The 12,715-nt window shown below is 58.0% G+C and overlaps 1 protein-coding gene across 4 annotated transcripts; it reads right to left on the bottom strand.

Moving 5' to 3' along the window:
* Positions 1 to 1,478: 1,478 nt before the first annotated feature.
* On the bottom strand, positions 1,479 to 7,713 carry LOC102450130 (antigen-presenting glycoprotein CD1d-like). Of its 4 annotated transcripts, none has more exons than XM_075913393.1 (6): positions 5,497 to 5,813; positions 4,893 to 5,171; positions 4,317 to 4,598; positions 3,644 to 3,940; positions 3,297 to 3,396; positions 1,480 to 3,032 (listed from the first exon to the last, which is right to left on the bottom strand). In XM_075913393.1, exons 1-6 carry the CDS (start codon positions 5,738 to 5,740, stop codon positions 2,747 to 2,749), a joined length of 1,488 nt encoding a protein of 495 aa, XP_075769508.1. In that variant the 5' UTR covers positions 5,741 to 5,813; the 3' UTR covers positions 1,480 to 2,746. The 4 variants fall into 4 exon arrangements, with proteins under 4 accessions (XP_075769509.1, XP_075769508.1, XP_025036319.2 ...); XM_025180534.2 differs by lacking the exon at positions 5,497 to 5,813 and adding an exon at positions 7,541 to 7,713 and having other exon boundaries at positions 1,482 to 3,032; XM_025180535.2 differs by having other exon boundaries at positions 1,483 to 3,032; positions 5,383 to 5,800.
* Between the last annotated feature and the right edge of the window lie 5,002 nt (positions 7,714 to 12,715).

The raw sequence follows: 12,715 nt of genomic DNA, 5'->3' as shown, positions 1-12,715 counted from the left end.
AGTGTCCTAAACTAATCTACAGCTCAGGTGATGGGTATTTTGAGTGAGCGGGTGGGACCCAGGCTGTGCTAGTGCCACAGAGTCCTAACAGCTGCAGAAAGAGGCAACGGGGCAGGTGAGCAAGTAAAACTCAGAAGCCCGGCTTGCAAATAAAGTCTCCACGCGCCAACCCACCCAAGGAGCAGGCACGAGGCTCAGTGCTAATGAAGCCGTGAGGCCCTCTGAAGAGCCAGAATTGTCCCTAAAAGTTGCCAATACCTCGTCCCAAACCAATTCTAAAGCTTAATGGAAATCACTGCTCACTGAAAAGCCGAGCACACACAGGGTCTGTGGGTTTTAAGTGCAGTTTTAAGTCTACCATAGATTATTAGAGGGTTTTTTTTAATATTCATCACTCAGTGCTGGCAAGAGAGCAAGGCCATGCTCACAGCCTGCTCTGCTCCCAGCTGCCCAGGGGAGGAAGGACACAGGCCAGGCACTTGTCCTTGCTCCCTAGTCAGGAAACAGAAAAAAAACCCTCTCAGCAATAGGAGTAAATGCAGATGCAGCCCCCCAAAATTAGCAGCAGGGGGGCCCAATTTGGGGCAAGCCCAGATACGCCCTCACAGCCAGACCCTCTAACCTGCCAGCTCAGGCTCCCCCCCTCCCCCACACACACACACCCAGCCCTGGGGGGGGGTGGTTAATTCCCCACCCAGGGCTGCTTTTCACTAAATTCACTGGGGCAGCTTCTCTGCCCCATTCCTTCAGAATGAGGGAGTCTCCAGCCAAGTCACTGGCCAGCCCAAACCAATCCAGCCCCCCCCCCCCCCGCCCCCGAACCACAGCAGAAAGCAGCCAAAAGACAGCTGCTCCCCTGCCTTTTATAGCTGCCTCCAGCTGGAGCGTGCCCAGTTGGGCCAAGAGGCGGGGCCTCCTCAGCCAGGTGAGCTGCTTAACCCCTGCAGCCCCAGTGTGGAGTTACTGCACCCTGGCGCGCTGCCCAAGCCTGGCTCCCTGCCTCTGAGAGACGTGTCCCCCGCAGGGCACGATGCCCCTGTCAGCCCCACGGGGGCCAGGCATGTCAGAGCAGGTGGGGCTAGAAGGGGACTGGCATCGGCAGTCAGCCCAGAGAAATGGATCACAGCAGGGCCCCTTTGGGGGGGCTCCCAGCCAGGCTGTGGGGTCCCTTTCGCTGCCGCTTGGTGCCTCTTTGCCCCCAGTTCCTCTGCTCTCTAGTTCCCCGGTGAGCTGATCCCCACCTGGCCCCCTTGGTCCTGGCTAGGAGGGTGCAAGTTTCTGCTGAGAGACAGGGCCCTGCTCTGGGTCACTGGCTGGATGTGAAGTGGGGAGTGTCGCACTATTCGGCTTTGCTCCAGGGACCCAAAGCGGGGACATGAGCCCCACCTGCCTTGCTGGGCCTCTGCACGCAGTAAACAGCCATTTCCCACCTCCCCCATTCTCCCCACAAACAGAGCAGCATATCAGGGAAACTGAGGCACGCACTGTATTCCTGCAAAATATTACAGCAAATTGCTACCTGCTCCTAGCACATCTTGATGGGCACAGGGTGAGCGTGCAGCGCATTTGACAGAGCAGGGCAGGGGGTGCTACTGGGGGAGGCTGGGCATGGGCAAGGGACACAGGCCTATGTTCCATGCAAGGGGCATGGACCAGACCCCGCAGGGAGGAATTCTGGTCATTAACGTCCTAGCGGTGCTGGCTCCCCAGCAGGGTACATACCCCATGTCCCATCGTCCAGCCCCTCAGCCACACCCTCCCATCATGGGGCTGGACTGGGGCCAAGGCATCCTAAGAGTGTGTCCCATTCCTCACCTTGGTGACCTGCCAGGCTCCCTACCTTGGGATGTATCGGGGCTGGTGCACCCCTGGGTCACAGCCCATGGATGGGCCCCTGCCCCCAGCACAGAGCGCCGTGGGTCAGGGTGTGATCCCCTGTGCCAGCCAAGCCCCTCCACAAGTGCCTGGCCAAGCGTGTTTCATGTCCCAGTCCGATAGCAGCCGCTTTCTATGCCTCATGTCTCAGGGCAAATATTTCAGCTGAAATGGCCCATTCCCCACCTAGCTCATAGAGGAAGGACTGGGCCACCGGACTGATCCTGACAAGTCCCTTTGCATGGGGCCAGCACAGTAGCAGGCCCTGCACCCCAGGGACCAAAGAGCTGAGCTTCCTTCCAGTGCCCCACTGAGGTGCCTCATCCTTTGCAGCTCCTGCGACTCCAGTTCAACCCCGGCTGCGAAGGCCACTGTGGCTCAGTGTCGCCAGGCACAAGACCCGGTAGAGTTTTCAGCAGCAAAGGCACCAGCGCGGCCTCTCAATCCTTGGGGAGCAACGTTTTGTGCCTGTTGCTATTCAGGAGCTTGGGGTTCGGTTTGACGCTGAGCTTTAAGGCTTGTCCAACTTACAACATTTATTGTTTCCGTACAATCCGCTCCCGTTGTGTGTCCGATTTCCCGGGGAGTGAGAAAACGTGGCGATCCCAGCTGTATGTCTGACGTTTTCGCTCCTGCGGCGCCGCACTTCAACTCCAGGGGCGCCAAAATACCAGTTCTCCCAGGGCGCCGTTTTCCCGGCCCCCGGCCCCGCTGCTGCCACAGGACAGACAGACAGAACCTACCCCTGGAGTCTGGGTTTACCCCGCTCGCCCCAGCCCAGCCAGCAACTTGGAGTGGCCTCCCGGCGTCCCGTGGACTGTAGTGTTATTGGGGTTACCCTGGCTCCTGAACCCCACCCCCCCAGAAGGGTTTATTGAATGGTGCAGGGCAGCCCCGGCTCCGAGTGGCTCCTGGCTCTCAGCCACCCCATGATGCGTCCACATGTCCAGTGTGCCCCCAATGTCCCAACTGGAGAAGAATCCCAGCCGGCCCCCAAGGCCCCGTTCTCGCATTGCTCTGATCCAGCCCCATCTGTGGTGCCCTCCGCCCTGGAGCCAGGCCCTGATCCTGCCACAAGCTCCAGATCCCCAGGAGAGGGGCCGGTCCCCACACCTGGGCTGGTGTCACCTGAGGCTGGTCCGACGTCCTGGTAGACCCTTGAAGGAGAGAGCAGAGGGGATGGTGATGGGGTGTAACAGCCCCGCCAGTGTTCCCCATAAGCCCAGCACTTGGGCAACAGCCCACGAGAGCCTCCAAGGCTGCCCAGCTGATTAGCAGAGTGCCCACAGCTGGGTTTGTGTTCCTCCTGGTGGTGCACATCCACACCTGCCTCGGTGGACCACACAAAATTTATTCTGCACAGGGGATGGATCAATTCAGAGGGAACGTTACTCCCCACCCCAGAGAGGATGCAGCCTCACCTGAGTCTGCACCGCCACAGCAACACGGCCAGGGTGGCTACGGCTAGAGCTCCCAGGGCGATGCCCACAGCCAGGCCGGGGCCCCAGCGCCAGCTCTGCCCTGTAACACATGGGTAGGGGGAACATGGGGGCACTTCACACAGCTCTCCCCATCCTGTTCCATTGGCGCTCCCCTGAGCTCCATCTGCCCCCCCTTGACCCCTCCATGAATCCCTCCTGGCTGCCCCCCATCTCCCTGCACCCCAATCCCACCTCCACCCCATTTGGGATGGGCAGGAAAAGCCCCCCGGGACCGTGACCATCCCCCTTCCCCCCTCCGGCCGCTGTACTCTGAGGCCTGAACTTACCCCAGGGGATCAGCAGGCTCTGGCCCCCCAGGCTGCTGTGCTCCACCCAGCAGGTGTAGCTGTGCCCGTCGCCCGGCCCCACGGCCAGGGAGCTGCGCAGCTGGTAGGTCAGGTCGGCGTTGGGCAGGGTCCCAGTGGAGTCCAGCTGCCGGCCCGGCCCCACCTCCTCCCCGTCCTGCAGCCAGGCCACGTGGACGGTCCGGGGGTAGAACCCGGTGACCCGGCAAACCAGCAGTAACGATGCGGGGGGGCCGGTGGGGGGAGGCTCTCGGGCAAACACCACGGCGATGGGCCGCTCTGAGATGGGGGAGAGGGGACATGTCAGCCTGGGCCTCAGGGACTTACTAGCCCCGCCCAGCTCCGTACCCGGGGTCAGGTGCTGGCTCCGGGCCAGGCCTAATTCTGCCCCTCCTGTAACCAATGGTGACAGGATTCCCCTTCACTTCCTGGCCTAAGTGACAGTGTGACTAGGAAACAGCTGCTGCGCTGCACCCCAGCTACAGCTGCATGTGTGCACCAGGCCTAGGGTCCACGTACAAACTGCCTTTGTCCCACCCCAGAGGTGGCTGCATCTCTATCCCAGACCAGGCCTGGGGTCCCTGTACAAACAGCCCATGTCCCACCCCAGAGGTGGCTGCATCTCTGCGTGCAGGGCGTGGTCTCCCCGCCTCACCTCGCCTAGCCAGGGAGGCGTTCCCATGTCGGGCAAAGGTCTGGAGCACGTAGATGCAGGAAATTTTTAGAAAATACTGCAGCCTGGTGGATGTGCTCCAGTCCCTGTTGAGCAGGTCCTGGGTGTAACGCGCCAGCCCGTCCGCCGAGCGAGCCACCCAGGTGCCAGCCTCCTCGTCGAAGCTGACAACGGCCTGGCCATTGCCCGCAATGTCGTAGAAGCCCCGGGAGGGGCCATTGGGGCGCAGCTCGCAGCCGATGGAGGCCTGGGCCACAAAGGGGTCTGAGGCAGGGGGCAGAAAGAGAAGGGGAGTAAAGGTGGGGGGCAGGTGCAATGTGGACCGTTGGCTGCCAGGTGACAGCAGGACTGGGGAGGCAGGGGGCGGCCCCTGCTTTTGCTGCCTGTTCTGTGTTCCCCCACGCACGGCCGGGCTGGCTGGGAACCAGGAGGGGACAAGGGGGTTATGCTGGCTCCAGTCAGCCAAGGGACTAGCTGCCCTTCCACCACTGACACGCTAACTGCTGTGGCGAGCGCGTCAGTCCTCAGTGCCCCCCGATGGATGGGGGCCATACTCACAGTCTATTCCCTGCTCCCGGGCTATCTCGGTCACTGTCCGGACGAAGTCGGCCAGGGACTGAGCGGCCACCTGCTCCAGGTCCTGCCACTCCCGGGGGCTCAGCCCCTCCTGGGCCCAGGGCTGCAGGAAACGGATGGCCCCCGTGCGGCTGTCCAGGGCGTGGGTCTCCAGGTCGCCCAGCAGGACCTTGGCTGCCACGGTCACGGCGCTGGCGTTGGGGAAGAGGGAGGTGAGGAGGAGCCGGAGGGCGAGAGACTCTGTGGGGAGAGGGGGGGAGGCTGCGGGGGGAGGGGAGGAGAAATCAAGCAGGGCACGAGAATCAGTCGCATTCTGGTCGGGGGTTAAGCTCTACCACGTCCCCCTGCTGAGCCCCACCTGCCTCCTTGTCCTCCAGCCCCCCCCCCCAGCCACACCCTCCAGCCCTGGCCTTGCACAATCCCCACCCCTGGTAGCAAAACAGGCAGGGTGTGTGGGGGGGTCCCCACTTACCAGCCAGGGCCCCCCACGCCCAGGGGAGGAGCAGCAGAGGGAGCAGCATCCTGGCAGGGAAACCCACACTTGAGTGGGTTTCAGGGCAGTGGGACGTGGGGCCCAGGCACCCACCTGCTCTCGGTTCCGCCCCAGGGCACACGCCGCCCTGGCAACTTCTCTCATTTGTCTCTTTCTGCTCAGACCAGTCCGGGCAGCTGCCAGCCCCAAGCCAATCAGGGCCGAGCCAGCCGGGAAGCAGCGGCAGGGCAGAAGAGGGATTCCTGGCAGCAAGTGCCAGGGCCTGCCCCAGGCTCAGACCCTCCCCTTCCCCCAGTTCCTGCAGCCGGAAGTACCTGCCGCCGCTCCCTAGGGCCATGGGGCAGCCCTGCCTGCCGGGGCGAGCCCCCCACTAGCCACCACCATTCCCAGGGCCGTCTCGGTCTTGGTGCAGTGCTGGGGAAACTGAGGCACTCAGGGTTGCCATGGGACAGTGGCAATCCCATGCCACATACCAAGGGGAATAAAGTCCCCAGTTCGTCACAGATGGGAATCACGCTCATGCAGGGGATGCCCAGCAGGTCTGCAGCTTCCTTGTCGGTGACGGGGACTGTCCCTCGCCCAGAGTGTGTTTTGTGCGTGGAAAGGAAAGTTGTTTAGTGACTTATTTGATGGGGCTGGAAGCCTTGACTAGCGCCACCTAGTGACTTTCCATTGTCTCCCTGGCATGTTCCTGGGCTGTGGGGTTGGCAGCAGCCCCAGGGCTATGACCGTCGCTCTGGTGACGGGCGCACACACCCTGGGCCCAGCCCCATTGGTGTCAGCAGCAGCATCTGTCGCCGGGCAGAGCCAGGTCCTGCACCGCTCGGTTCCACACTTCCCCGAGAGGGAAGATGCGGCTGCGCCTACCACTCCCTGCCCCCTTGAAACACCCCTGGGTCCCTGCCCTCAGCTCTGAGCCACAGCCCCACCCATCCCCCTCCCCGGGGCGGCCCCTTGGGCTCTGGGGCTGCCCCCCAGACAGAGGCTCTGACCCAGCTGGCAAGGGGGCCCACAGGCTGATGTGCCCCACCTGGTGGGTGTAGACATCCCCACACCAGGGGCTCATCTGCCGTCGCACCAGGCTCTGAAAGGTGCAGTCACATTGGTGCACACTCCCCTGGCCGCCTGCTGTGGCCTGTAGCCCATGGCGGGGGCATGCTGGAAATGTAGTCGGCCTGGCTGTGGGAGGTTTGGAACAGGGCATGGAGGGGCTGGTGTTCCCTTGTGCCGTCTCCTCTGCCCTCTTCCCACCTCCCCCCCCCCCCACATGCCTGCCTCCTGATTGGCTGTATGTCACCTTGAAAGGGAGGAGCCTAGGAGAATGGGGGCGGGGCTGTTGGTGTCAGGGTTTGGTGGACAGGAGTGGGGGCAGAACCAGCCCACCCCCGCCCTCCCAAGCTCCAGCCCAGCTCCCCTGCCCTGCCCCCCAACTCCAGACCAGCTAACCCCTGGCCCAGCTGCAGTCCAGCTGCCCCCAGCCCTGCCCCCCCGCCAGCTCCAGCCCAGCTACCCTAGCCCTGCTCCCCAGCTGCCCTGCCCAGCTACCCCCAAATCCAGCCCAGCTATGCCCCTACCTTGCCCCCCAGTTTCAGCCCAGATACCCTCCTGCCTGCCCCCCCGATCCAGCCCACCTACCCCCCCAGACCTACCCCCCAGCTCTAGCCAAGCTGCCCCCCATAGCCTGTGTCCTCCTTCTCCAGTTTCCCCTGCAAAAGGGGCCTGCCTGGGTGAAGATCTGTCAGGCTAGTTGGGGAAGCAGCTGCTTCCCGTGCCTGCGATACCCAGTCGGGCATTTGGTTCGTGAATGAAGTGTGCAGGGTGCCCACGCCCACGCCTGCTTTCCTCTTCGGTCTGTTCCTGGCCTTCTGCCAGGCCGGCCTCCCCCGCTGCCCCAGCTGCAGTGCAGACCCCCTCTTCCCCGCAGGGACCCCACAGCTCTCCCCTAGGAGTTCGTCCTCCCCCCGGAAACTACGCCCTGTGCTGGTACCGGTCAGCTCCTACGCTGCTCGGCATTTGCACCTTATTTCTCCACTGAGTTTGGCTTCAACAATCCGGGTCATTTCCTCTCCCCTCCTCCTCCTTCGCCCCCCTCCCCTCCCCGCGAAGAGCCCATTAGCATTTCCCTATGTGAAGATACAGGAATCAAGACCCGTCCTGATCTTCTTGCTTCTGCTTCTGCTACCCAAAAACAGGGGAAATTCTTGAGGTTTCTCCATCTTCTCTCTTCTGCTGAGAGTTTCTAGAGGCTCCACGGTGAGTTAAGACTCCATTGGTTTTCCCCGTGTTAGAAGGGGGAAACTGCACAACCGGGCCCGGGTCAATAGTTAAGTCTCCCATGTTGTCATAGCACAACTAAATAACAAGAAGCATCAGTAAAGTTTGGCCTGCGTTTCCCAAACAGGGATGAGCCCTGAAGAGCTGTTTAAAAAAAGCCCCTTGGGAAACATCAGGCTTTATTAATGTGCTAAAGCGACTATGATCGGGTGATGGCTGCATTGCAAAATAGGGATGTTAAATATCAGTTAACTGAATAGTAGAGTAACCTCATGGATTACGGAAGTCGAGTAACTTCCATACCAGTGGCTACGTCTACACTGGCAGCTTCTTACGCAAGAACTCTTCCAGAAGAGAGCATCTATACTGGCATGTGCTTTTGCACAAGAGATGTGCTTTTGTGCAAGAGCATCTGTGCCAGTGTAGTTGCTCTCTTGCACAAGAAAGCTCGGATGGCCATTTTAACCATAGGGCTTTCTTGCGCAAGAAATTCATGTTGCCTGTCTACACTGTCTTCTTGAGCAAGAACAGTTGCACAAAAGGGCTTATTCCTGAGTGGGAGTGCCAGAATTCTGGTGCAAGAAGCCCTGATTTCATACAGTAGAACCTCAGTTTACTTGCGCAAGAACACACAGCCAGTGTAGACAGGCAGCAAGTTTTTGCGCAAGAGCGGCTGCTTTTGCACAAAATCACGCCAATGTAGACAGAGCCCTAGGGCGTACTGAGCATGTGCACTCACGATATGTTATGGGGTACCGGTAGTCGAATAGTCTATAGCCCCCTTGGACAGGGCTGGCAGCCTGTGTATCAGGGGCTGCAGTGCAGGGTGTCAGGTGGGAGATGGTCCATGCGGGGAACCAGTTTACAAACCAGCTCCCCTTACTGACCAGATGCCTGTCACCCTGCGCTGCTGCGTTTGAGAAAGAGGCAGCAGCATGGGGTGGCATCAGTCCCTGTCTAGGGGGGGTCTGAGTTCCTGGACCCAGCGTGAGCCAGAACTGAGCTGTGCTGCCTGCCCACCCAGTTTTTAATAGACTTGAGATGCAGAGCCGCAGCAGGGGTAGGTCCCGGACCCAGCGCGAGCCAAGACTGAGAAATGTACTGGCACGGAGAGGAGGAGAGGGGAAAGCGTGTGGTCTATAGTATTAACCGATACGCTTTTGCTTGTCGGTTCATCAGCTACACTATAGCATCCCGATTGTAAAACGGACAACATGAGAAACGAACGCTAGGCCCTACGGTCATAAAAGGGAGGTGTAGGAAAGTGCTGAAAGTTACAAGGAGGCATCGGAGCGTCTAAGGTGGCAAAGTTAGAGACTTGACAGTGAAATAATGTATCCGCTTCTTTGTTAAGGGCTGTCTACGCTACCCAGCATCATCAAGGAAACTAATCTCGACAGGCTGAAGTGGCCCCCGCATGTGGCCACAGCGAGTTTACATTTGCTCCCTCGGTCAACAGATTGTGTCCACACTTAGTTCCCATGCCAATCGCTGGAGCAATGCACGGTGGGTATGTCTCCCACAGTTCCTGGCCGTGCTAGCCGTGTCACTAGCTGTTGTGGGACCTCGCAACAGAGCACGGGACATCATAGGACCATGCAAAACACCACAGGCGCTGCTTGGTTCAAGAGTTTCCGGTGGCCTCTTGTGACTTTTCAGGCCCACATGTAGGCATTCCCATGGGGGAGTGAGGTTTTTTTGTAAATATGGACCATTAGGGTGTGAATGTGCCCCCCATGGTCCTCCAAAAAAGTGGGGTAATCAGCCCCAGCCTTCCCCCAGCCAGACAGAGCATGGGGGAGGGAGGCCAGGCCTGCCTCCCCCCTCCTCCTGCCGGATGTAAGGTTGGAAACAGCTGCCTATCACAATTCCATACCTTGGGTGTACTGAGCATGCTCTGCTGCCTTCACTCTGCCCTTACGTGGCTTCAGATGCTGCTCCCGGCTCTTTACCATCATTAAAAAGGGCTCAGGGGGCAAAACGCAGTCTGGGGAGGGGCAGGGAGTGAGCAGGGGATGGGGGGGGGGAGGTGTACAGGCAGCCAAATGTGACACAGTGAACCCCATCTATCAGAACTGGCTCCCCTGGACCAGGAGATGCGAAAGGCCCTCTGGACCAGTGGCAGGCACACAGGCAGCCAAATGTGATATGGTGAACTCCATCTATCAGAATCAGCTGGTCCTGGAACAGGGGGTGCGAAAGGCCCCAGGGATCCGGGCAGCCAAATGTGACACTGTGAGCCCCATCTATCAGGATTGGCTGCGCCAGACCAGGGGATGGGAAAGGCCCCCTCTAAGCCAGTGGCAGGGGTACAAGCAGCCAAATGTGACACAGTGCACCCCATCTATCAGAATCGGCTTCCCTCCTAACGCATCTGTTGGTAGCTAAAATTGATAGACGCCAGATCTGGCGGTCTAGTGTGTCAAAAACAGCTACTGGGAGCCAATTGTGCTCACCGTTGTTTGTGACATTACACCAGGCACAGTATGGGGGATAGAGGCCATTCCTGCCTTCCCCTGGCCTGCTGGAGCATTCTTACTTGGGAAACCACGGGGGATGCTTCTGCACCCTCCACACCGCCCCTGCCTACGGGCCTGCTTTTTTCCAGTGGCCATTTTTTGCTGTGCACTGTGGCATCTGCATGCCGCCCGACCTCCCCATGCTCCAGAGGAGGCTGGAGCTGTGTACCCTCTGCCTTTCTCGGGAGGCTGGGGCCACGAGCAGCCCAGGGAAGCTGGAACCACAAGTTCACCTCCCGCTGGCTGCTCCGGCCAGACAGGCTGGGGACGTGCACACTCCTCGCTCCCTGGTGCTCTGGGTTGGGCAGGCTGGGGATGCATGTCGCTCACTCTCCCTACGCTCCAGGGCCAGGGAGGCTGGGGACACATGCCCACTGTCCTCCCGGTGGTGCTGAGGTTGGGGAGACTGGGGCCGTGCACCGCTCCACCTCCTTGTTGAAGGGAGGGGCCGTTTGCCTCCTGTGGGGCGGGCGGGGCCTGAGCAGAAGGGGCGGGGCTGAAGCACTGGTCTTGCCTCTCCCAGCTCTACCTTCACCCACCACCTATGCTGGTGGAGCTGGGAGATGTTCTCTGCTGATCATGGCTTTTTTTCTGCAACAGAAGCTGCATGACAGTGAGAACGCTCATGCAGGATTGTCAACAAATAAGAGTCGTCAGGTTTCCGGTTTGGAACCGGACAGGCCAATATTTGAGCTTTCTGTTTGGGAAACAAATCGAGAAAACAGAACTGTCCGGTATTTTCTAAATAAGATGGAATGTCGATTGTGATGTCATGTCAAGTGTGTCCGATATTTTTATTGAAACCATCTGGCAACCCTATCCACAAAAGGCATTTTTCCCGCCACACAACTTGCCAGTTCTTTTTCTCTCTCTCTCGCACACACACCAATGCCTTCAAACTCTGGCTACTCTCCAGTGCTCATTGTGTGATCACTGCAGTTCCTTAGGTTATCCACCTCCTGTGTTGATCATGCCATTGATACCTGCTCTCTGGGGCCTGGTCTCCCCCAGATGAACCACAGAGCTGGGATTACCACCCCACCTGAAAAGCAATGCAGACACCAAACCACTTCAGCCCTGGGCCCCAAAGAGAAACTCTCCTCAAATAAATCTGCCTCATCCTGTGCAAAGATTATACACAGAGAAAGCTCATAAGTTTAGCTCTCTTATGAGAGCTGCAGTGTTTGTTTCCCTAGGTAACAATTAAACCGTTACTTACACTGGACCTGACAAGAAACAAGTGATTTTATTAAGTTGAAAGAGTAGGATTTAAGTGGTGCAAGGGAAAACAGATCAAAGTTACTCAGTTAAAATGAACAGAAAATGCACAGCCAATTATAGTCACTTAAAAATAACGTGTGAGATGCAAATTCTTACCCTAAACAGCTGTTCTTTCAGAAACAGGTTTCAAATCACAGCCCGACCTCTTGGGTCTATGTTAAGTTTCCTTTAAAGTTCTTTCATATCCTCTTAGAATAGGGCAAGCATTTTCAAAAGCCAGCAGAAAACAAAAGGGGCTAGTTTCCTATACTTAAACAGAGTCTCCCCTGTGGCAGGTTTCTTTTGTTTTGCAGCTTCCATTCTCCTTGAAAAATTTTCAGGTACCAGATGGATTCTAGTACCAGGTGGCGTGGTCACGTTTTCCTGAGACCAATCACAGTTTGGGCTTACTGGGACAACAGATAAACTTAAAAACAGCAACAACAACAAAAGTCTGGTCGCACTTTATATAGACTAACAAAAGATGCAGATGGTATCATGAGCTTTTGTGGCCACAGCCTACTTCTTCAGATGACCAGAGTTAAGAGTTTAAGATGTGCATGCTTTGTTAGTCTATAAAGTGCTACCAGATCTTTTGTTGTTTTTTTTAAGTTTATCCTGTACAGACTAACTCGGCTACCCCCTGAAACTTCTGGGACAAAGGAGGCTGTTTACAGATGGTTGAGTTGGTCACTGAGCCAGGTTTCTGCTGGGCAGCCAGCGGCTCTCATTAGCACATGTAGAACTATAAACAGATTCACACTTCTTGTTTCTAATGTCACCTGCCAGAATGATGCATGCACAGAAACAATCAACACTCTCGGGTCAACATTTCAAAAGCACCGGCCTGGCAGTGCAGTGACTAGGGAGCAACACAGCCTCCCCCTTCCCACCCCACACCTGCCCTGATCCTGGGGTACAGTCAGGGTGCAGGGACTTTGCTGCTGCTGGCAAAACCCTCTGTAACAACCACCTAGCTCACAATTGGAGGGGGAGTCAGGTTAGTCTGTAGCTGCCAAAACAACAGGAAACCACCACTGGCAAGTGAAAGTGACACAAAACAGGGTTCTCTTCTCACATTTGTCCCAGAGTGCCTGGCTCCCCCACACCCCCACTGATCCTAAGAGAGGGGCAGGCAGGTTTCCTCTCTTCCACCTCAGCTTCTGCCCTGTGCTACTGGGTCCTGGCATCAGTGGCTCTGGGGTAGGTAGGAACATGGTACAAACACACCCCTGACCTCATATCTCTTCCCCTGCTAA

Source organism: Pelodiscus sinensis, chromosome 32, assembly GCF_049634645.1.
Source record: "Pelodiscus sinensis isolate JC-2024 chromosome 32, ASM4963464v1, whole genome shotgun sequence".
Taxonomy (NCBI): Eukaryota; Metazoa; Chordata; order Testudines; family Trionychidae; genus Pelodiscus; species Pelodiscus sinensis.
The sequence above is the reverse complement of the archived record's forward strand: the minus strand, read 5'-3'. Positions and strand labels throughout refer to the sequence as shown.

Excerpts from the sequence above, each read along its gene's own strand:
- LOC102450130 (XM_025180535.2), bottom strand. The coding sequence starts at position 5,740 with ATGGCCCTAGGGAGCGGCGGCAGGTACTTCCGGCTGCAGGAACTGGGG. Across the intron at positions 4,599-4,892 it reads CCGGGAGCAGGGAATAGACT|ACCCCTTTGTGGCCCAGGCC; the intron begins GTGAGTATGGCC and ends CCCCTGCCTCAG. Across the intron at positions 3,033-3,296 it reads CTGTGGCGGTGCAGACTCAG|GGTCTACCAGGACGTCGGAC; the intron begins GTGAGGCTGCAT and ends CTCTCCTTCAAG.